General features: G+C 34.7%; 2 protein-coding genes and 2 long non-coding RNA genes across 4 annotated transcripts in view; 2 read left to right on the top strand and 2 right to left on the bottom strand.

Annotated features, from left to right (window-relative positions):
* Window positions 1-78: 78 nt before the first annotated feature.
* Window positions 79-1,576, bottom strand: Gnmt (Glycine N-methyltransferase). The gene is made up of 7 exons (XM_069050167.1): window positions 1,471-1,576; window positions 1,092-1,306; window positions 905-1,032; window positions 719-854; window positions 546-666; window positions 355-488; window positions 79-301 (listed from the first exon to the last, which is right to left on the bottom strand). The coding sequence occupies exons 2-7, from the start codon at window positions 1,295-1,297 to the stop codon at window positions 127-129; spliced, it is 900 nt and encodes a 299-aa protein (XP_068906268.1). The 5' UTR covers window positions 1,298-1,306; window positions 1,471-1,576; the 3' UTR covers window positions 79-126.
* Window positions 1,577-2,075: 499 nt separating this feature from the next.
* On the top strand, window positions 2,076-5,760 carry LOC138132603 (uncharacterized). The gene is made up of 3 exons (XR_011160117.1): window positions 2,076-2,578; window positions 4,073-5,203; window positions 5,273-5,760. It is a non-coding gene; the product is annotated as an uncharacterized lncRNA (long non-coding RNA).
* A 3,169-nt stretch (window positions 5,761-8,929) lies between these two features.
* LOC138132601 (helix-loop-helix protein delilah-like) lies at window positions 8,930-10,233 on the top strand. Its single transcript, XM_069050168.1, has one exon. The coding sequence runs from the start codon at window positions 9,322-9,324 to the stop codon at window positions 9,964-9,966; it is 645 nt and encodes a 214-aa protein (XP_068906269.1). The 5' UTR covers window positions 8,930-9,321; the 3' UTR covers window positions 9,967-10,233.
* A 4,114-nt stretch (window positions 10,234-14,347) lies between these two features.
* Window positions 14,348-23,490, bottom strand: part of LOC138132604 (uncharacterized) — a 37,068-nt gene continuing 27,925 nt past the window's right edge. The window contains exon 3 of the long non-coding RNA XR_011160118.1: window positions 14,348-14,741. This is a non-coding gene — a long non-coding RNA (uncharacterized lncRNA). The remainder of the gene's footprint in view (window positions 14,742-23,490) is intronic.

The following is a 23,490-nucleotide window of genomic DNA, read 5'->3' as shown; positions in this document are numbered from 1 at the left end:
TAGTGTTATGTAATGATTTTTTCTTTAATGGCATGTGTGCAGTACAGAGTTGGAGGTAAATAATTTTATAATTCCACAACACTTGTCATTGTTCTCTATTAATAAATTAAGGTTACACGTCAATAATTAAATCATTCCCCTAACTTTTTCCACCACGTGAATGTAAAAAGCAGGAGTCTCAATCTCTTCCAAACTCTTGAAATCACCATATATGTCAAATATTGATCGTTCTCCAAAAGCGTCAGCCAACATATTCTTGAACACCTCCAGTCTGTGAGGATAATAGGATAACCGAAACTCGCTGAAACATTTTTACTTGAAGGTACTTCAAAACAATTTTGAAACGTTACTTACCTAACATTCTCGATGTTAATTTCGCCGTCTTTGTCGTAGATGGGGGAAGTATCAACTAAATAGTCTAGAGTGACCAAAGCAGGCTTCCCACAAACATATAATACTGAAGTCTTAATATCAGTCATGTGTTTACTCTGCAAATTTCAAAAACATTTAAAAATATATTAGAGTTCTCCAGTTCTAAAACTTACGTTATAGTAGATACATTTGGAGGGAGTACTTCCAGCGTTGATAATGTGGTCGTAATTTCTGTGATCAATCAGCAACAGTCCACCTGGTTTGACACATTTTTCAAAATTTTCTATAGCTTGCCTAAAATGAAAATCAAAGAGAACTGAAAATACCACAACTTCTCCACACTCACTTTTGCTCTCTTTGATCTCCGAACGAGTCCAGCAAATGAGCAAAGGAGTTTCCAAGACAGATAACTGCGTCAAAACCGTTACCGACGAGGTGCTCGATGTCATTGAAAAGGGTCAACCAGTTGGCCTCTTCGATTACTGGAATTGAATCGATTGCAATTTGCATTTATACAAAGTTTCCTCTTTACCCCAGTTGTAGAAAGCTGGTTCATCTCTCCTGTTCCATCTAGCTTTGAGGGCGTACTTGAGCATCTTGTCCGAAGCATCCACCGAGACCACCTCGAAACCCTCTTCCAACAACATTACAGAGTCGATGCTGCGCAAAATTGAAACGTGAGCTGGACTAAGTAATTGTGTTGCAACCAGTTAGCTTACCCAGTTCCGCAAGCTACATCTAGGATTCTTTTGCATCCTTTCTTCTTTAAGAGACCTACTAGGAAGTTCTTGTAATTTTGGGTTCTTGAGTTTTTATCTCCGATAAATATTTCCCAAACTTTTGCCGCTTTACCGTCGGCGTATTGGTCTTTGATGCCTTCGACTGCAGCTCCCAACGAACGGGTGTGAAAGACACTGTCTGCCATTTTTCCAGACTGAAAAGGAGTTTCATTACTTCTTTGCCAAACAAGCATTAACGTTCATATCAACAACATATATATATATATTTTAAATAAAATTGAAGACAAATAAATAAACGTTTATTAAAAATTAGTATTAAATACAAAATGATGACTAAAAATGTATACAAAAATTGTACCTATGGTAAGGTGATTACAGATGGTCAGCACACTTGCACTAGGGAATAAGAACGAGACGATGATGTCTTCTCGATGAAAGTGGAAGGTTTTTATATCAATCTGAAACCGGTGGGGGAAAACAGTGTATAATTACTCTTCATATTGCATCATGTGATAAACCAGATATTTTTCCAAAGAATTGGTTTAAAAGAGTAAATCTTGTTGCTGTTTTGTTGTTATCAAATTACACTGTCTCACAAAATTTTTCAATTGGGTAATTTTGAACTCGAACTTGAATGTTATTACAACAATTGTTTTCGACATCAGTTCGTCGAGTATCCAAGTACCAACAATTACCTAATTGTTATCAAATTAATAATAAAACTAACAGTTTCATGTCAGTAAACATGTAACGATTGTTTTCGCCACTAAAACTAAATTCATATTAATTTAATTGCATTTTTTTTATTTAAAAAAATATTTTTCCATAAAATAGTTTCTGCTGAATCATGGTTTATTTAATACCCTTTATCTAATGATGGAGAGTACTCGTATACTAAATATAGTAAATAGCTGAGTCACAGTTCATGTAAACAAAGCAGAGATGATGAAGTCTTATCAGTTTGCTTTTGGACGAAAAAACTAAACGACAAGTTATAACAATTTAAAGCAACCAAGAGGGTAGTGATGATGTTTTGCTTGATCGCCATGTTGTTATCACCAACCATTTTGATCTATTCACACATAAAATTGTAATCACATTCGTAAACGTGTTACATCATCATGAAATCATGAAATGTGCATTCGTTGGGACAGTTATCTATGTTTAAAATGAACATACTACAATAGCAATTATCAAAATACATGACGCAATGGTTACTAAAGATGATAAAGTAGAATTTTTAAATAATCGTAATTACAAAACCAAACTGAATATATTTTTATCGACACTTGAATGTGAGTAACCTCTTTAAGGTGAAATTCACAATTCTTGTTTTTTTATTCTTCGCAAACTGGAATGAAGTAAAGATAATAACTCGACCATATTGGTGAACATTCTTAAGCTCAATGGCCAACTTTTTTGTTGTGAATTGTGATTTATTATTATTTAGTTGAGCTTGCCAACAGGTAATGACCTAATTACAGGCAAGCTATCATCATTTGTGATTTCTAAACTTCATCACAAAGAAGACGTAAGTGGAATTATTTTTCTTTTCCTTAAAACACTCTTAAATTTGCTTGTCTGGTTGTTGCATTTTTATTTGTGGTAAATATTTGGCATGCTGTAAAAATGGCTATTCTTTTACGAATCTCTACCTTAATAAAATATTAGTGACGTCTCTGAAAAATCTTCTGTGGGTAGAATACGTGTCTAATCTATCTTTTATATCCCGAAGACAACTCTCGTAGGTATGTGTTCTGCATCCGGTAATTTAATAAAAAATGTAATATCTTGGCTGTAGCTCGAATCGCTATCTCAGTTTTATCTTCCACGATCTCTTGTATCTTTTTGGTAACGCCTTATCTGATCATTTTGCATCACAAGCCAACCAGTTTATCTTCTTGCTCGGGAGCAATAATAATTTGAACTGGTAATTGTACTTACTCTTTTACAACAACGTGAGGAAACATTTCTCACGAATGAAAGCATAATTTTATATGTATTATAGTCTTATTTTCAGTCAAATTACTGTCAAGTCAGCAATATGTAGATAACAATTTCAATATAAATCTGGTAAAAAGCTTTGATTGTAATAGGCTTCTTTCATTTTTTTTAGAAGAGAAATCTTAATCCATTTTTATAAATAACATCATTGTAGTTAAAATATTATTTATCAGTTTACTGTGTTGTTAAGGGATTATCGTGTAAAGAGTCGATCTGTCGACTGTCGATATACCAGGTCAGAAATTGACTCAACCAGTTAATATTTATATTACATTATAGGATACGCTTGTGATAACTGGCTCGTTAATTATGTTGTAATGATGAACCGGAGGTAGCAACATAAATTTCTTCGTTAATCAGTCTTTGGAAATTACATCTAATGAGTTAATAAATATATCATGTTTTTATTTGTAAAATTACATATTGGTACATAGTACGAGTACCTACTGTGGTAAACTAAAAAAACTAAAAACAAAACCGTAATTAGTAAATTAATTACGTTTCATGTTAAATAACACTGATAAGAAATTATTTATTGTTGCACAATGGTTTTGTGTTTCATCAAAATCAATTTTTTTTGGCTGGCTGACACTCTGAAGCAAGCCGAAGATAACTTTGAAAGCGTCCACATCTTGTCCCAAATTCCTACAGGAACAGGAGAGAGTCCGTCAGTTTGGAATAGAGAGTAGGTACTCCAGAATTATCGAAAGGTAGAGATTCAAAGCGACTCTTCAGGTCTATAAGATCTCTCAATACCAACACTTGACAATTCAACACTTACAAAGCCCAGTTCCACGACTACTACAACATCACGGACCCCACTCAGTTGGGACAGTTTTCAAAGGTGCCTCTTTGACACCCTTTAATTATTTCAAATTAACAATTCGTCCATTTCAAAGTGGATACACAATACATGGAAAACGAAAATTGACAAATTTAAAAGTTCTCGGTTGTAGGTTTCGTTGGCCATTTTCCCGCTGGGAATGTTGCGCTCTGCGTTGCCAACGTTTAACAAGGGAGTAGGAACCTAGGTACTTTTCATTTCTTTAGTTAAGTGATTTGTGTGGGGCCTGGGGGCGCCACACTAATTTTTAGCAGTCCATTGCACAGATTAAATAGTTTATCCTATTTAGTGGGTAGTTTGTGGTCCATTGCAAAGCGTAATTAATTAATTAAAGATAAAAGAAACAAACATTGTTTCCCGTTGTGTTAAAACTGGTAATATATTGAGTATTCTGTGTGTCACCATTGAAGTGTGGCGCTGCGAACCCTAGATCTGCAAACGCCACCAACCAAACGAGCACCAACTTGGAACGCACCCCGATACCACCCTCTTCTAAAGTCCCTAGATATCTAGGGACTTTACCCTCATCAAGGAAGAGGCGACGATGCGGTGGAAAACAACAAACAACGGGTAACGGGATCTCGCTCTCCTAGTCTCTTATATACCCATTGATACCCATCATACCCCAACACTTTAAAGAGAACACACCAATAAAGTTGCGCCGCAGACGCAACTGCGTTGGTCGAGTCCATTCTTCGATTTTTAGGGAGGGAAGGTAGAACCGCTTCGCTTACCGGCCATGCGGCGTCAGAGGCGTACGTTCATTCGTGATCTGCTTTGCCAGTGTTCGTTTCGTTGTTTCGTGATTTCAGGGTTGTTTTCTATTGCAATAAAATCAGTTCTTTTCAGAACTAAATCATTTTTATTTCTTTATTTGAGCGAGGTTAGTATTGATAAAAACGGTATTACAATAATTCAAATAAAAACGTATGCCCCCATTTCTGAACGCCACTGGACAAAACTTCACGAACAGATTTGGATGACTCAACGTGTTCTACCCCGAAGACATCGCAGCAACGGCAACCGGGGCAACCGCATCCTAACACTCTGATTCTAAACTGTTTTTGTTATTGAATAAAGTATTTATTGTTGAAGTTTAACAACAGTATTGGTCCGCAAGACACCCATCCGCTAAAGAAGCATATATTTTCTGGATCTCTCTTGTACGGTCATAGTTTTCTGTTACATCGTTATAGGTTATCCGTTTCAGTCTCAAGTGTGATAATGGCTCAAAATCAAATTGGTAAGTTAAAATATCTACTTTTTTTTATATCTACAAAATGGCCAATATAGGTTTTCAATTTTTGTTTAGATGACAATCCATTGGAGCGATCTATGTTACCACAATACTGAAAGGACAAGACAGACATTTGAGTTTCTTTGCCCTGAAGGCTTTGAGGTTTATTCCATTGCTCCTTCAAGGACAAACAAGAAGCCATACTGTCGATGGATTGTTAATTATAGATCTTATTTACCAAGTGCAGCAGCAAAGCGAGCAATAGATATTTTGTTAATACACCAACCCAATAATGGATATGCACTTACAAAGCCAAGATGTGAAGGATCGCAAGATGTGCTTCCATCATGGAAAATAGAGTATGGGGTACGGTGTACTTGCCAAAAGGATTTTAGAAAGCCTCTGACGCAATCTGTCTTGGATGTGGATGTGAATTCTTTAAAACTGGAATCAGTGACTTAACCCGTTTTTTAATTTAATAATTTAATTGAATATTATTGTGTCTTTTATCTTTTTTTTCTCATAGAAATATATGTCATTTCTGTTTAATATACTGACCTTAATTATTTTGTTTTCGTACCTACCTGAAGTTATTAAACATTTTGCGGTTAAGAACAGATAATAAGTCGTGTCTAAAATGTTTTCCAAGTAAAAAAAAAAAAAAATTAAATCTATATTTCAAAATATACATGCGTTTTTTTTAACTGTTGCCATAGGAAATTGCATGGTAAAACTTATACACTCTGTTAACTTTTGTTCCGATGAAAATATTCAAACCATTTCTGGAACAAAGTTGGAAAATTTTTGAAGTGAAAACTTCTTTAGGCGCGCCACATAAATTTTATTCCCAGGCAGTGAATTAGTTTCATGCGACACGGTAAAATCGTTCGCAGCTCAATCGTTCGCAACTCAATCGTCCGCAGATCAGCGACACGGCAAGCTAAAATCAAGGGAGTCGAGTTTTTTAGCGGAGCGAGCGAAAAACAATCAACTGTGGGTCACTTGCCAATTTTAAATTTTCATTGTACGTTGTGGACTGACCTCAGTGCAGAGCTGCAGGAGTAACTGTATATATACCTATACAGGATATTTGACGAGTGATAATGAACCTGACGTAATTTAAAATGCAACCCACATTATACAGGCTGTTTGATAAAAAACGCCTCAACCCATAACTTTTTAATTTATTATCCGATTTCAATGAACAAAAAAACCGAAGATATGGTTTTTCATGCGCTACGAAGCAGCCATAAAATAAATTTTTTTGGCGTTATTTTCAGTAGCTTACGATAGTCAACTTTTTTTTTTTAAATGGACACGTAGTTTTTTAGGCTCAGTCTGATAAAGTTTTTTTTTCTGAATCTAACGATGTATTAAAAGTTATCGTTTGGTCCATAGCTGACTGAAAAAAAAAAAAAACAATTTTTAATTGTGGTTCAGTTGAAATTTTCAAGTGTGCCGTGAAAAACAATTGGAATACAAATAGCAACAAATGTCAAGTATGAGTTTGAAAATTTTCAGGTGCAATCTTGAAGAGTTTTATTATTATTTTCTTGGAAAACATAAATTATTATTATTATTTTTTCTATTAACTTTTTGTTTTTGACTAATTACGATTTTTATTACACTCGAACATAAAATAATAGTCAAATGACTGCTATCCTGCATGACTGACAATGTTATTTTATACTTAAATCAAAAAAGTTTAAAAAAGCAGATGAAAACTTCTAAGCTGACGTTTAGATGACATTTATCGTACTTTGTATTCCGATTGTTTTTCACGGCACTCTTAAAAATTTTATAATAAGCTGAACCACAAAAAAATGTTTTATTTTTTTTTCAGTTAGCTATGAACCAAATGATAACTTTCAATACATCATTAGATCCAGAAAAAAAAACCTTACCAGACCAAGCCTAAAAAACTACATGTGTGCATTTAAAAAAAAAAGTTGACTATCGTTAGCTATTGAAGATAACGACAAAAAAAAACATTTTATGGCTGTCTAGTAGCGCTTGAAAAACCATATCTTTGATTTTTTTGTTCATTGAAATCGGGTAATAAATAACAAAGTTATGGGTTGAGGCGTTTTTCATCAAACAGCCTGTATTTCCGAAAAAAGCTGGCTACTGAAATTAAAATGTCCGGCTTTTTTTGAAAATGTATTGTGGGTTGAATTTATGATTCCGTCAGGCTCATTATCACTCGTGAAATACCCTGTATAGTTTTATATAATATAAACGATAAAGACACGACAAATATTGTAAGTTTACAGATGAATGTAGGCTTTAATACGTAATTCTCAATTATATGGCTTCAACAATTCATCTATTGGAAAAATTTGTGCAGCAAAATGTGAAGAGGAAAATGGACAAATTATCATATTACAGGATATTGGTATTGCTATGAAAACTTGTGTTGTGTTCAATATCATCGTCAAGAAAATAAAACTTAAAACATCCAAACTTAACCTCACAAATTTTGCTACAGTGTACCTACTTCTAAAAGCGGACTCGAAAAGCAGTTTCTATTGAAAAATACAAATTTTTGGTGTTTATTTAAAAGCATTGGATTTAAATAATATTAATTATTTATGCCTTACTCCTTATTCCGCCAAGTCATCCATAATGATATATTTTTTATAGAACAGGTACTTACATATTACTTAAAATCAGTAATGAGCATCATAGAAGTTTTCACTTCTGTCGTGCGGTCTTAAGCACACACTTTTTTTTAACTGTCGGATAGATTAGAATTCAATATCCTAAACTGTCGAAAAAGTTGTGAAAAAAATATTTCATTTAATAAGTCATCAACGTGGTAATGAAAGACGTATTTTAGGCTGCCTATGGCCCTCAGGTAAATTCGTATTCTTATCTGAATAACCTTAAATAATTGGGCATACAGTTGTTCACTTTTAGGCTAATTTTGAAAATTTTTTTTTGTTCGACACTCAGAATTTGAGAATTTTTTCCTGTGTGAACGGATTTTGATAAATGTCACAACTTGTCAAAATGAACCGTCAAGCTAATTTTAAAGATTTTAAGCGATTTGGAGCCTTTAAGGGGCTCGTCGAACAAAAAAACGTATTCAACTCGTTCGTGTGTAAATTGGGCCTTTTTTGGCACTCGTGGGGCCACCCATGCCAAAAAAAGGTCCAATTTACACACAAATTCGTTAAATAAACTACTATTATTAGTAGTATTTTTACATCTTAGAATCAATTTATAAAAGAAACTAAAATAATGAAATGCATTATGTATTTCTTTTGATTACGGTTGGCTTAAAAAAAACGGGAACTGTCAATAAAAGTTCTGTCAGATTTTATTAAATTTTTATAGTTTGAAACGGTCTTTTAGAACTTAGGTTAAAAAACTACACTTATGTGTCAGAAATGTCTGTTATGCAAATACAAATACTACTGTCAAACAGACACAAATTGACAAATTAAATTTCCAATTCACATTAGGTCAAATTCCTGTTTTTTTTGAAGCCAACTGTATGTATTTCGTGGTGAGCTTTTATGCAACCAGTTATACACGTGTTGAAAATGCTTTGTGCATATAGTAACAGTCGCAAACGTGCAATCACGATGGTAAATAAATAACAATACCTGACAAGTATGACAGCATTCTTCAGAAATAGAAGAAACCGCGAGAAACAATTTCGCAACGACAAACAGATGAATAGGCAAATAAAAAAAGTTTATGATCACATTGAGTAAATAATAGAGAGTAAAAAGTGTTAAAGAGTGTGTGATGTGTGCGAATCGGACAGGAAGTGGACGGGTTTCCGTTAAGAAATTCTTGAAAAATTTCAGTGCGGCTTTCAGTTTGTCGTGGAAGGAGCGGAACGAAGCGGACGTTCGTCGAGTACGTCGAGCGTACGCGGACCCTTCGTGGGTTGATATGTTGCACGTATCGATGACCAAGTCGGCCCTGTGCGGGAGTAGTCCCAAGGCGCGGTTAGTGGGAGATAAGTCGGTTGTAAAGCTTACCTGCACAAGCGGCGAACCCGCAGTGTCGGCTCCGCGGTCCATAGACCAGCATCCCAGAGAGCGAGAGCGAGTTCGGCGCGCCTCATTCTCTCGCAGTGTTGATCGGGAAGCATCGCAAGGACCCTGAAGATGCTCGACTACGACGCCGAACTGTCGGAGCGACTCGGCCTCTCCTTGGATGCCTCCTACACCGACTCGAACAACAACAGCGACTCCGACAAGTCTTCCAGGGGCGACAAGTACTCGTTGCGGCCGCGGTCGGTGCGGCGCCGGAGCGGCGACGACGCCGTCTCCTCGTCCAAGTCCCGCCAAGCGAAGCCCAAGCAGAAGCCGGCGCCGCTCAGCAAGTACCGACGCAAGAACGCCAACGCCAGGGAGCGCAGCAGGATGAGGGAGATCAACCAGGCGTTCGAGGCGCTGCGCCGCGCCGTCCCCCAGATGTCCGTCACCCACCAGACCAACGAGAAGCTGACCAAGATCACCACGCTGAGGCTGGCGATGAAGTACATTTCCGCGTTGAGTGCAGTGTTGAGTACTAACGAGCCGGCCCAGGATTTGCTCTCGGATTGCAGCGAGTTGGACTGTTTCCTCTTGGAGTCGGATGGTGAATCGTTGCCGCTGCACAGTGATTTTTCCGACCATTCGCTCACCCCCGCCGACTTTTCCGTCGACTTCCCCGAGGACTCGCTCACCCCCGTCGACTTCGCGCCCCTCTCGCCAGACCTCACCGATCACCTCACACACTTCGACCCGTTCCTCGCCGGCTTCAGCTAACCCCAATCCGTCCTGTATAGGATCCTTGTTGTGTCTTAATTTATTGTTGCTGGAATTGTGGTGGCATTTCATGTAAATTTTTGTGCCTTACGACGGACTGTACATACATTGAGTTATTTTATATATTGATATATACGACTGCAGTTGCAATATTGCAGCATGACATTTACTTAAAGCCAGTCATGCTCATATTTATTTATAAGTAGAAGTCGCTTTTATGTAATATATCGAAATCTTAGCAGATAAATATATTATAGTTCTGCATAATTGTCGTTTTATTTATTGGTCTGCGATTTATTGCCACACAAATTACGACAAATCCAATTTCCACCGACACCGTTCCGGCAAATCGACGTTTTCTCAAAGCAAAAACAGGTAAGTTTCGCATTTTATCACTCAAAACTCGCCAGATGACACACTTAATTCACTAATTAATTCAACACTCATTTCTTACCTCCGATGAACTAAATTACTCACCCAACTACACAACAAACACGCACATTTACACACCATCATCTTACCACTATCCACTCTTTTTACCAAACAACTTATCTGCAACACTCTACCTTTATTTTCGCACACTATCTCTCAAAACATTTTCAAACGTAAAACTAAAACATACACCCCATCATTTTTAACACAATCTAACAAATTTCATAAAATAGTAACCAGTGGAAAAATTAACGATCTACCTGATTCTTTAAATTTATTGAAACTTTAAATTAAATCTTACAATTATTAACAATTCTCTCTTGGAAAATTAAGAACCACATTTCCCTCAGAAGAATGACGCATTTTGCAAACACAATACACTCTAAAAAAACAAAAATAATTTTTATAATTGTCGTCAAAGGTAGTTATTTATTTATGCCCCTTAAAAAGAGTAACGACAACATATCCAGTGGCTCTACAAGTGTTTTAATTTTTTCCTTTTTGTCATAACAATAAAATAGACTTTTATATAATTTATGAGTATAAACACATCGATGACCTTGAATAAATTATTTATTTTATTTTAAATTTGCGTGAGAAATTGCATTTTATAGCAGGAGTGCATGATGTTAATTTGCACTTTACTAAAAAAATTTGCTGTAGCTCATTTTCATTCAGCTTTATCTAAAAGATACTGACATCTTTTATAACAATTTTGCAGCTGATTTAATTGTCTTTCTGTATGTTGCTTTAGAAAAGAAACTAATTTTTTTTTCCTTTTTTATTATTTTTATCTACAGCGATTTACTTTCATTACTTCGTTTGGATATTTTTAAATTTAATATTAGGATACCTATTATTCAATTTCTTCATTTATTACCACTTATGTTTTGCTTAGAATTGTAGGTTAAGTGGGTAGCGTAAACTAGACTTCACCTACTTTGTTTTGTTTTCATTTAAATAAAAAGGGATTTAAAAATAATTTAGTTATTTTTTATTTTTATAATTAATCAAAACTGTGAAGTCGTTAAACAAAATCACGACACCCTTATTAAATTTAATCATGACTCTAATTACGATGGTGACGAATTCATCTCTTTCTGGAACATTATAATTGCATAAATCTATATCGTTTTATATTTATTTTAATCACGACTTTAGTTATCGGCAACTTTAATAACGGTGTCATGATACGGCCCAATGTTATTGACAATTTAATTTTTAAGTAATTTCTCTTGGAGGAATCAAACTAAAGAAAACATAATTTTTTTTGCAAAAGAAATGTTTTTGAAATGTAATCAAAAATAAATATGTTTGTATCCGGTGTTCATTTAAATTTCTCCTCAAAGTTGATGTTGAAGAGTCAGTTGTGAACGCACCACTCGTCACAGTAAAAATACAAACAACGCAAAAATTGAGGTTAGATTTTAACCAATGATCCGTGTGCGTTCACAATCGACTCGTCAACGCCAACTTTGAGGAGAAATTTAAATGAACCCGGATATTATTTTACTAAATTTTTAATAATGTAAAGAGACTATCTGTGTCTCAAACAAAATATTTTCTTAAAAAATTTGAAAACAGTGAAAAGAACTGAAGTTGAATGGATATGTTTTAACAATGATAAATAAAAAATGACTGGACCGCTGGTCGTGATTCATTTAAAAATATATTGGACGTATTAAATCTGGCAGAAATTAAAAATTAGTCTTCATTAATCAAAGACTCAGATTTGATGATTTTGATTCGGCTTCTATTAACAACGAACTTTTTGTCCATCTTTTTTTCTATTACCACTGCGAATTTTTTTTTCATTAATTAGCCTGGTACGGTTGTTTCTGTATCATCAGCTCTATTGAAATGTGATGGAAAGTTCTCCGTGAGTATGATATATTGGTCAATTTCACTTTAGCTAGATTACCAAATGAATCATGTTAATAACAACTAACACCTGAATGTGTTTATTTCACTCATTTCTATTATATTACCATAAAATATTCTGCACTTATCTGTAGAACAGTTCATTGGAACGGGTCTCACTTGTCGATGACAGATCGGTCTGTAACCTGGCTTCTGAAACGGATAAAAGTGGGTTTCACTTGTCGGTCAATGCAAAAGCTCTTAATTATTGTTGATTGAAATTAAATCGATTAGAAAAAAAAATCGTTTTTTATTGGCCAACATTTACGGAGTCAAGGTGAGCCTAGAGTCGATCCGCGCTCTTAAAAGGGTTTAATTACATTTGGTCTTCAGTGGTGCAGGTGTTAATGACACAAATTCGCATCTCGGAGAATCCGCCGGTCATTAAAATCTAATTATTGCGGATTCTCCGGTGACGGACCATTGTGCCCTGGAATTCTGGAGTCTGCCGTTTCACAACGACCATATTCAAATTGCGGCAATGAATAGGCAACAAATTGTGTAACACAATGACAAAAAAAATCAATTATAACTTGCTCATTGTAAATGATGTCAAACGATAACGCCTATAAATATGTAGAGTGGAGATAGGCATACATAAATACATCTGCATAACTTGCGGCCCGTCCTTGGAAGGACAGAGCGTTACAAGTTAATAGCTATAATTTATTATTTATAATATTGTAATTATATGGCAATAAGGATAATGATATTAATGAAGTCGGACCGGTGGAGTAAAAGGCCATTGTCTAGCGAAAATCCCGTCTTGTTTTCTTATGCTAATGGTCCACTACACGACTCGAAAATTTCTTCGCTCTGTATTTTAATGGCGCGCAGCAGGTGTCGCTGTGGCTTGATCCATCAGATCCAGAAATCCAAAAGCACAGTTTGTTATCAGAGCTCCGCGATAATGCGAGTAGATCAGAGCAATTTCTTGTAGATACAGAACCATAATCCTCTCATATTAATTAACGTGGACTGGATGACGTCCGCGTAGTGGGCGAAATACCTCGTGATTGGTACCAAGTTGACGGGATTTAACGTTTGATTGGTTGAATTACACCGCCTACAGGTAAAGTAGTCGATGTGATTTTTGTTTAGTCGTTTATAAATCCGACGTGAAAGTTGATCTAGGTGATCTGCAGGTTGCGGTGGCGCCCTAAAATATAGGTTGATGGACAATTTATGCCGGTCGGAAAGTGGCCGTTGTTGACGTCTTCTTTGTCCAGATGCCTTCTCATTAGAAAAGAAGCGGCCTCGTCTCCATTGTTGTTCGCGACTAACTAACAACAATACCAGATCCGCCGTATACGTTTATTATGCATATGGCTAACACACGAAAAAAGAATTCTTCAAATAGAATGCCAACGAACAACGTACCGGGCTGAGATTGTATATAAAAATGTCAAACAATCGCCGATACACGGTTTGCAAAACATACATATATGCAATTTGTAGCCCTAATGATATGGAATGCGCGCATATTGCCGGTGGTTTTGAAAATATACAACTTGCTGAATAATCAACCAAGAGCGACTCGTCAGACGTAAAGTCGTTCAGGGCGGATTCAAATCTTCAGTTAAATAAGTCTCTTATTTTTTCTTTTTGCAAAACTGCTGCCAACAAAGACGAAAAGGCAGCGCACTCATTATTTTTTTAACCAAATTATCATGTTTATTACTATGATGGCCTAACCGCTATGAAAGCACTATCGTTCGATCAGTGAGGCTAAGCAACATCGAGTGCGGTCTGTGTTTGGATGGGTGTCCGTAGGAGGAACCGCTTTCCGTTGTACCTAATTTTTCTTCATGGCTTAATCACTTGATTTCAGTATTGTAAAATAAAATACAATATAAGAAAATATTGCTTTCCAAGGGATTATCGTTACTTGATACAAAACGTAATGACGACGATGCCCCATTTTTATGTATATTCTTTTGTTTACTCCAGTAAGAATAAAAATGTCCAGTTAAAGAAAATATGTTCAGCTCAATACAATCTCTCAACAGTCTCAACTAGTGTTGGATTGGTTTCCAAATGAGCTTACAGTGAACCAGCTTGCTCGGGTTTACATAAATAGTATACTATTTATTATATCTCATTTAAATTTATACTGCCCCAGGATATAACGTTTGGAAATGTATCAGGTTGTCAGGTAGCCGTACACAATTCGTTTTAATTATGAATTTTAGATTTTCTCCTGGAAAATGACCTCATGCAGATTTAGAAAACAATGTGTCATTTAATTAATTAAAAATTATTGTGCGGTTCTTATTATAGTATGAACAGTATTAATAATGCATATGGATTAATAAATGACAACGATAATTATGATTTCCAAGAGTTGGAAGTAGAAATAAAAAGTTTCAACATTTCGTGTCGCAGTTTGATGGAATTTTTCTCTTTTCAGTTCCAGAAGCAAACTAAAACAATTAAAAAAACATTGATTAGTATTGATAATCCAATCGGTGTTTGATTTATGCAAGTTAGTGGACTGTCGAAAGAATTTTCTCAGCAAAACTGTTCTAAACAGTTTTTCAGTAAAAGAAAATTGTGTATGTTTCTTCAAGGTCTGTTTACTGTTTTTTTTTTATTATTTAATTTGATTTTAATTCATTTTATTTGGTTACTTACATACAATAATAGATTCTCAAAATTTGTTCAAAAGTAGCCATAAAAAATTAATGTGAAAGTTCAAACAAATTTTTATCAATATTTTTAAACGCAATTCACAATTTCTCTTATCTTAGGTTTCTAAAAATGCTTGTGTAAACATTGTTATTGTAAATTTCTTTCGTTTGCAGAGGTTCTGGATTCAATTTCCATGTTTAACAAAAATATTAGCAAAACGATTTTTAAAACTACATATTATGTATCTACATATTTGATAGTTTTTACATATACAGTGTAAAAAGTGATGTATTTCTTTGTAGTTCAAAAAATAATTAAAATGAAATATGCATCTGCTTGTGCTGTATACATGACAATTTCCATTGAGAATTAATATAGTTAATAGAATAGATACAGAAAAGGTAATTTTAAATAATAAAAGAATGGTTAGATGATTAGACTAAAGGTAGGCTTTCATTAGTTAGGCATTGTACACGTCTGATTTATTGAAAATTGATATCTAAGATATAATCCACATATAAACCAATATAAGATGCGTACGATGTCGTCTAGTGAACGCCTACCTTAAGACTCGTTTGACTTTATTGTGTTGTTTACAGACAGTCGCTTCTATATTTAGTCTATGTTTTCTAAGGATCAGAGATATGGTAATACCAATTACTGTTCCGATTTTGTTGACAATTTAAGTACTACAAGGTATAGTGGATGTTCTAGCTATTTGAAACAATATAGAATCGTTAATATTTTTAACACTCTTGATTAACTATTATTTATCATTATTGGGTCTTCTTGTTAATAATACAGAGTGATCAACAAGAAAACAAATCAAGAGTGCTACCTCATCTTTGGTTTTATCGAAACGTCTGTCTTAGCTTAATCGTACACATACATGTATGTATTTGCTATACACAGTCGTTTTATTGGTTGCCTACCTCTTGAAAACTCTATTATTAAGTAATTAATTAATTATTAATCATTAATTATTATTATTATTGATGCCAATTACAAGCCCTGCCAAAAAGGAAACCGTAGGTACACAAAACACAATCACAACACAACCAATAACAGCCAACTCAAATTTAACTTTGAAAAACTCCCCTAGGAACCAGGATCGAGCCTACCACTCTAAATACACGCACGACACGCACACCCGTCCGCCAATTTGCCTTTTTCCTAATGTTTTAAATTAATGCTTTATCTTCAACGGTAAAACTCATTTTACCACTTATTGTGGGATAATTGTTGCTTACAATTACAGGAAACGTCCATAAACTTTGCCGAAATCGAAAACTTTTTTTCAAGGTTAACATCAACACCGTTGCTTTAAAACTAACGTTTCGCCGAAAAATCTGCTTTCCAGTGGCGTGGCGTTTGGCAATAAAGTTGGTAAATTACCCATTCTTACGAATGTAAAATGTTGCTCTTGTTTATTTTATAAATTTTCACCATTATTAGATAATAATAATAAAATCCACGATTATAATTCCAACGTCTAAAATTCATGAGGTATGATTTATTATAAAGTATCATTTGAGACCACAAGTTGTTTTCGCCCACGCATTGAACACTTATTTTGCATAGGATTCCGCTAGGACATGACCAATACTTTGCAACGCCTGCTCTGATTTGTTTTCTTCTTGATCACTTTGTATTGATTTTATAGGTGCATATTAAAAAAAAAGAGATAAACTTACATTCGTTTTTCGGTAATAACTTTTATCATCTTCAAACAATATGAATTTCTACAAAGTAATTATGTATTTTTTTATGACAGAAACGATTGCTATGAAAAACATCCATAATTTTCTAATACATTCAACATGGTGCAAACAATAGAATATAAATAATCTTTACTTGGACAAGTTGTCTCAGTGCAAAAATACAGTTGAAGATCTCAAGTTAAATAAAATTTATACATAATTCTCAACTTAGTTGTGAAACAAAAAGGAAATGTTATTTTTTTCTATGTTAATTTTTGTCAAAAATTTAAAGAGCGGAAAACAGTAGTTTTTCTCTGATTTTCCATTTTTTTCAAAATTGACCGTTCGTGTGTAATAAAATAATTCTTTTAAATTAAGTGAATAGAAATCATGTGATTTATGTGCTAAAAAAAATCTTCTGTCAAAAGTAAGAAACAAAAATCAAAATGATTAATAATTTATGGTGTAAGGATTCACTCCAAATTGTTCCTGACCACTATGACTGGTTGTGTAGGTTTGATTTTTTGTGATGCTCTGTGACCCGTGAAGTAAATTTACATTTTTCGGATTTGCGATATAGAAACTTCAAAGAACCCTCAGATCGGTTGATACGAACATTTTAATAAGTATTTTATTAACAGAGACTAATGTGGTTGAAACTGATTAAAAAGTTTTTTCATTAGTGAAGTATGAAAAAGTGCGCCGCCGCTGGTCGCTCCTAACGACCGCAATACATTATGTATGTCAATTATTAAATGAACCCGTGCCAGAAGCCAAAGATCTACAAAAAATGATTTATGTAACAAATGTAGTCTCATGGTTAACGTAACACGCAACATTATCCATAACAAAGCTCTTCGGTTCGTTTTTAAGATAATAATCCCCGTTTAACTCCTTAAACGACGTAATTAACAAGTACTCTGAGTGAGGCTTAAGATAATTTAGTTTCTCACGTACTTTATAGCCGGTGCCTCTTTGCTCATACCGAAAAAGTCAATTCCGTTTTATTGATGTATATAAAAAAAACTATTTCAAGATCTCGGATTATAAAGTGATAAATCTGGATTTATCGAAACGTTTATGTTGAACAAAGTGAATTCTCGTTCGTATCTAAATGGTCGCAATGCATTAACTCTAGAGTTATACATGCTTCCCCTATCACTGTTAAATGTTTTAATTAAATACCACCGATCCGCGCTGAAGGGAAAGTCTCTTGTTGATCATGAATAGAAATCGGTGATTAAGTCAGTGAATATCTTTGCTGAATGCTACCGTACCATTCCACACCAAATTAAAAGAGATTTTCCTACACCAGGCGCCGATTCTGATAAGATCGCGATCTCGTATCTGCAGATGGTGCTGCAGGCGAAATTTTGTTTATTTTTCTAACCGGACTCCTAGCCAGGATATTGCACCAGGTACTTGATGGAAGAAAAAAACACGTGTAGTGTAATTTGTACATAACACTAATGACGGTCTTTACTTGTCTTTATCCGCAATGTCGAACTGAAATGGATTTTCTGTTCGCGAGGAGGAAGTTGATAATGCGGTTGGCATCGCTTTACTACAGCTCCGAGCTACAAAAACTTCTCAATGGATTGAAACTAGAGCTTTACACTTTGGGAAGTACATCCTCTTGTCCATAAAAAATTGATGATGCTCTAACAGTATAAGGACGGTCCAGTGTTTATTAAAACTTTTTTATTTTTCGTTATATTAGCTATTAACTTTTTGTATACTTCATTCCTTGCACTGGAAGATCATTTGTGTAGTTTACTAGATGAAATTAAAGAACAGTTATTGATTTTTTAAGAAGTGGGAAGTTCATCCGTACGAGCGCAGCAAGTGTTGTAATCCCGTGTGTTAAACAGTGCTTTACATACAAGTTGGATTATAATTTTTTGTATTTGTAAAAGAAAATTACTAAAAATGTTTTTAAATAAATCTCCAAACAAAAATGATACTCTTTCTTCTGACTATCATTGCAAGACTTTTTAAGAGTTTGATAATGGTTTAATAATAAGTACAAAATTAGATCGTTCTTTGTTTCAATGATCATTTAATTTGTAGACCAGTTGAGAAAACAAAAAAACTCTTTCTTAGTTCAGTTTTATTAATTAGTAAGAGTCTGGGCATCAATTTTCTTCTTGAGAAAATTTTGCTACAACTCCAAAATCCTCTTAAGAAGTTTCTTCAAAAGTAGAAACAAGCGTAAGTGTTGAAAATGACCTTTTATCAAATCTATGATAATTTGAACAGCATTAAGAAGTCTAATTCAAGACTTATCCTTGCTCAGAACGAAAGCTATTCCTATTTTATTAACTGAACTTTATTTATTAACTGATATCTCTTCTTCATCGTTCTTTTATTGTGTTATTGTTTACTAACTACCATTCCAATTAATGGATAGTAAAGCTAGTAGAAGTTATGCATCAGTAATCAGTAAGGTGTGTTTCTATTAATGAGGGTTTGCAAATTAATAGTTTACCACTTTAAAAATAGATAGAGAACCTTGCAGGAAATTATATTTTAGTTGGAAAGGGCAGCTTCGTGTGTAAATCTGATGTAGACTAATAGTCAACAGAATGTACTTTCTATGTAGTACCGTTGCTGGTGATAGTAATTCATAAATCAACATATAATAAACCCAAATAATATTACTGCATTTTTGAAAAAATTCTACATCTTTATAAAATATGCAAAATATTTTGGTAGCTACTGACTGGTTAATTTATCAGTATTAAGTAACGTTTTTAGGCCCCGTAATAAAAACGGTAATTTTACGTACTCAGGAGCAGTCGAAAAGTAACTCTTTTTCGGACACTGACCGCTGCGCCATCTGTTGGTCTGTTTAGTAAGTTACCAATGAGACCGACAAAACCGATAATTGTCACCATAAATTATTTAAATTAGTAATTGTATTGCAAATAGTAAATTTCTCGTTTTGTTGGCAAGCTGATACAAAAATACTACAAAAAAATTGTTAATATGTATTAATAAGTGTATCTATTTGAAAAAGATACATACAAAATAAATTTGTAATTTTTCCAATGATGTCTTTTGTTTTGCTGCCTCGGCCTCGGGTGGACCTCGGCCAGAAAACTTAGACTCTGACGAAAAAGATGCACTTTTGACCTTGATACACAAATAACTATTATTGAATAATTCAATTAAATCAGAACACTTTTGTGCAACAAATACTTTTAACAATCATTTATATTTTGCTAGACTTTTAATGAATAGATAGGTACTTAGTTTTTTTTTAATTTTTAGAAGAAAAAAATGATGTTTGTTTTTCGTACTCTTGGTTTCTCCCATTTTACTATTGTGTTCCTATGCAAATTTAGAACCACAAAAATAACACTCGAGATGTTCCTCGACGTGGCGTTGATTAAGAGGCCACTAGAAGAATACATTGTCTCGAGGATAATAAAAGTGGTAAAAAGGGCACAAGCAGGGATGCGGTTCTAATTAAAGAGTTCCTTAAGGTATTATTAATCTGGCGGCGATATCAGTAAAAGATGGTAGTCACGATCTGGTCGGTCTAATCTTGTATAGATTGTTCCTCGGCCAATTAACTTTACTGCTGCTGGTTTAACAGAGATTTATGCTTCCTTAAGGTGGTATAAATGTTATACTTTGGACAATTGATTTCGTTCCAGATCGGTTTTTACATGATCGACCATCTTCAGTAATGGCTCGAACGCTTCCGCCATAACAAAATTTATATTTATTGTTTTTACCTGCATCACGATATAGATGTACCCATAAATTAACTTCGATATTAATCACGATTTTTTTGGGTGGCCCATTTAGCATCATGGGTGTGGCGTGGGCTACTATTACGTTTTTTCCGTCCCAGATGAAGAAATGAATGAACTGATCAGCGGTATTGACCACCTCACCTAATGACGAACCACTTACCCAGTACTTATAATATTCGGCTTGCCTTCAATGGCACAAATTGCCTGATGATTGATTGTTAGGCGCTCTCTTAGCGGAAATGTCACGAAATGTCCGAAATCTTCGAGGATAAATTGCCACAATCACTACAATAGTGCAAATTGGGACTGGGGTCACAATTTAAAACGATTGTTGGTGGCATCACGATTGATATCAAACTATTTTAGCGCCGACAAAAGCAACAAAACTTGTTTATAATGTTAATAAACATGTACTCGTTTCTATTAGGTATGTAACCTCAGATGCTGACCCTGTCCCGAACATTCCAGGTAGGCCTCAGCGGTTCGTGGTGGATAACTCATTATTCGTCAAGATCCCTGAAATTTTGATTTTTGCCTCTAATCATCTTTCTTCAGTTTTGAATAGTCATGCTTGTGATTTTATTCTTCAGTTACATAACAAACCGTTCCGAGATTTTTTTTTTACTCATCCTCAAATCGACTTTGTTTCAGGTCTTGAAGGGAGCAAAGAACAGAATCTTTGGTAATAGTCGTAAATACTGCAGATTAGGAATATCAGATTGCAGTTCTTTCGGTCATCGCTTCGCTTTTTGATCCAGCCAGTGCAAGTGCATTTGAGCCGTCTTTAAATCATTTATGTCCGCTGGAATGTTTATTTATAAATGCAAATTGCAGTCGGCAATTTATTATTATTAAGCAAATGCATTTATATTTATTTGGATTAAAGTGAATCGAGTTCTTACAGGGTAAGCACTTTATTCGAACCCGATGAAATGTAAATGTATTAATCTAATGATGTAAACAGGACTGCCCATGCATAAAAATCATACGAACGGAATCCGTTTGCTGTGAGCTTAATTAGCCATCCCGCGGACATGGTTGTCCGGTGACATGTTTACGTAACGTAAAAAATAGTAAATAATTTTTATTCGAGCGTCCGTCGAGACTGTGAAAATAAATGAATAAAAATATAATAAAATATATATCATAAAAGTAATTTTTAATAAAATTAATGGTCGTAGGAGCAGGAAGAAAAATGTTTTGTTTGATTTTTATGAGTGAAGTTTCTCTGCGGCAAATATTATTAATCTCTTTGGTGGGGATTTTCTCATGTTTATTATTTATAAACTCGATAAAAAGAGATTATTTAGCGTCATTGTGTGAAGATTTCTTGACGGTGTGGCCTCAATTTTCTCTGAATAGATCACCAAACAATGTTGCAAATCGAAAAAGCGCTGATCCACGCACGATCTGCTTGAAAGGACCCTTTAGTCGCTCACAATTAGAGCCTAATCCTGCTGAAACGAAAGTAAATCGAAATTAATTTGAGCGCGTGCAAATCCGCTTATCCGCTCTCGATTTGACCTGAATTGCTGAGAGACAATTTGCAAAATAGAACCGCCCATATATTATTTTGACGTTAAAGTATTAATCCGCTGACTACGAAAGACCTTTACATTTACATCAGTACATTACCATATCCCATGGTTTCATTTTTGCCCACACTGGGGGATTATTTCTCCACCGGTGCCATTGTCGGCTCTCCTAATAAATTTATCGATGTCATTTATTGTGAAGTAGTTTTGCACGATCGCTCATTGTAAATATTTATTTAATCGCTTAATAACCGTTGCAAAATGTTTACATAATAATGAAGAGAGGCGTCGTCGACAACGTTTTCGCGGTTTTTACTGCCGTTTCCGGACATATACAGTTGCGTAATGTCGATACAGGGGCGTCGTCTACTGGGGGTCACCTAGGGGTCATAGGTGTACACGCGCCCGTGAGTTTGACCGTGGTAGACACCCGCAGAGAGCGCACGCCGACGTGCTCTCAGAGTTATACCATTACCAACACCTCCTAATAAACACCTGACTTATAGTTACACCTCTTGCTCTAAGAGATGTTAAATTACCCGATCATTATATGCGTGCATCATCATCCGCGAACTGGATAACTAATCATCTCGGTTATAGATGGAATTGCTAATGTGTTTTCAGATTGTGTTTCTCAACTTATTTGTTAGGTTAGGTTTCTTAACGCGCCTGAACTTTCAACATTGATAAATGCATGTAAACGGTCAGAAAAAACGAATTTATTTCCTGCTTTCAATCGGACTCTCAATTTTTTTAAATCTATTTTACTAGGAGAGCGAAAGGACGAAAGTACATGGTACAAATCTTCTTTAATAATAACATATTATTCAACGACTGTGTAATGATGCTATTACGCACGAGTTGGTAATAGCCATAATAGTCTTTAATAACAAAACCGCACGGACTCGCAAATGACATTTCAAAATAATTATGATAAATGAATTGTGTTGTACAAACCGTGCGGGAAAAATATACCCGCATGATTTATTATAGCAACTAAAAACAATTAGTAAATTTACCACATTCTACGTTTGTTGAAATGGCACATTTAAGAAGAAGAAATACTTTATTCTACAGTTTACAGAACTTTATTTTACACTTTCTTACACTTGCACTTTACCAAATTTTGCTTAATTTGCTACAGCTATAAAAAATGTATAAGTGTCTGGTGGAATACCTTCATTACCACCTTCTCCACCGTATTCTCTCATTTCTAGAAATTCTAAAATAACTTTTTTTCCATGTGGGATTACAACAGACGCTGCAATCTTGCGTGTAAACTTCCCACTTCTAAGAAAAAATAGTTACATATTACATTTAATGTAATTTACTCCTATTTTTCTTATAATCGATTCATGTCTTGAAGATTGCAGCTTAGTGTTAGAAAATATTCACCTTGATTATAAAGAATTTATTTCTAATAACGAACGTGATTTCAGCGTTGACCCTAGAGGCATTCATGTTGAACTGATTATTGAATTATATTTTGATACTTTTATTATTTCTCTGGCAGATTCTATTTAAATAATGCACGTTTTCGAA

This window comes from Tenebrio molitor, chromosome 6 (genome assembly GCF_963966145.1).
Source record: "Tenebrio molitor chromosome 6, icTenMoli1.1, whole genome shotgun sequence".
NCBI lineage: Eukaryota > Metazoa > Arthropoda > Insecta > Coleoptera > Tenebrionidae > Tenebrio > Tenebrio molitor.
Note: the sequence above shows the minus strand (reverse complement) of the source record. Positions and strands in the feature narration are given on the sequence as shown.

Coding starts and splice junctions, on each gene's coding strand:
- Gnmt (XM_069050167.1), bottom strand. CDS start 1,297: ATGGCAGACAGTGTCTTTCACACCCGTTCGTTGGGAGCTGCAGTCGAA. Junction 1,033..1,091: donor GATGTAGCTTGCGGAACTGG/GTAAGCTAACTG, acceptor AATTTTGCGCAG/CATCGACTCTGTAATGTTGT. Junction 667..718: donor GGAGATCAAAGAGAGCAAAA/GTGAGTGTGGAG, acceptor TTTTCATTTTAG/GCAAGCTATAGAAAATTTTG.
- LOC138132601 (XM_069050168.1), top strand. CDS start 9,322: ATGCTCGACTACGACGCCGAACTGTCGGAGCGACTCGGCCTCTCCTTG.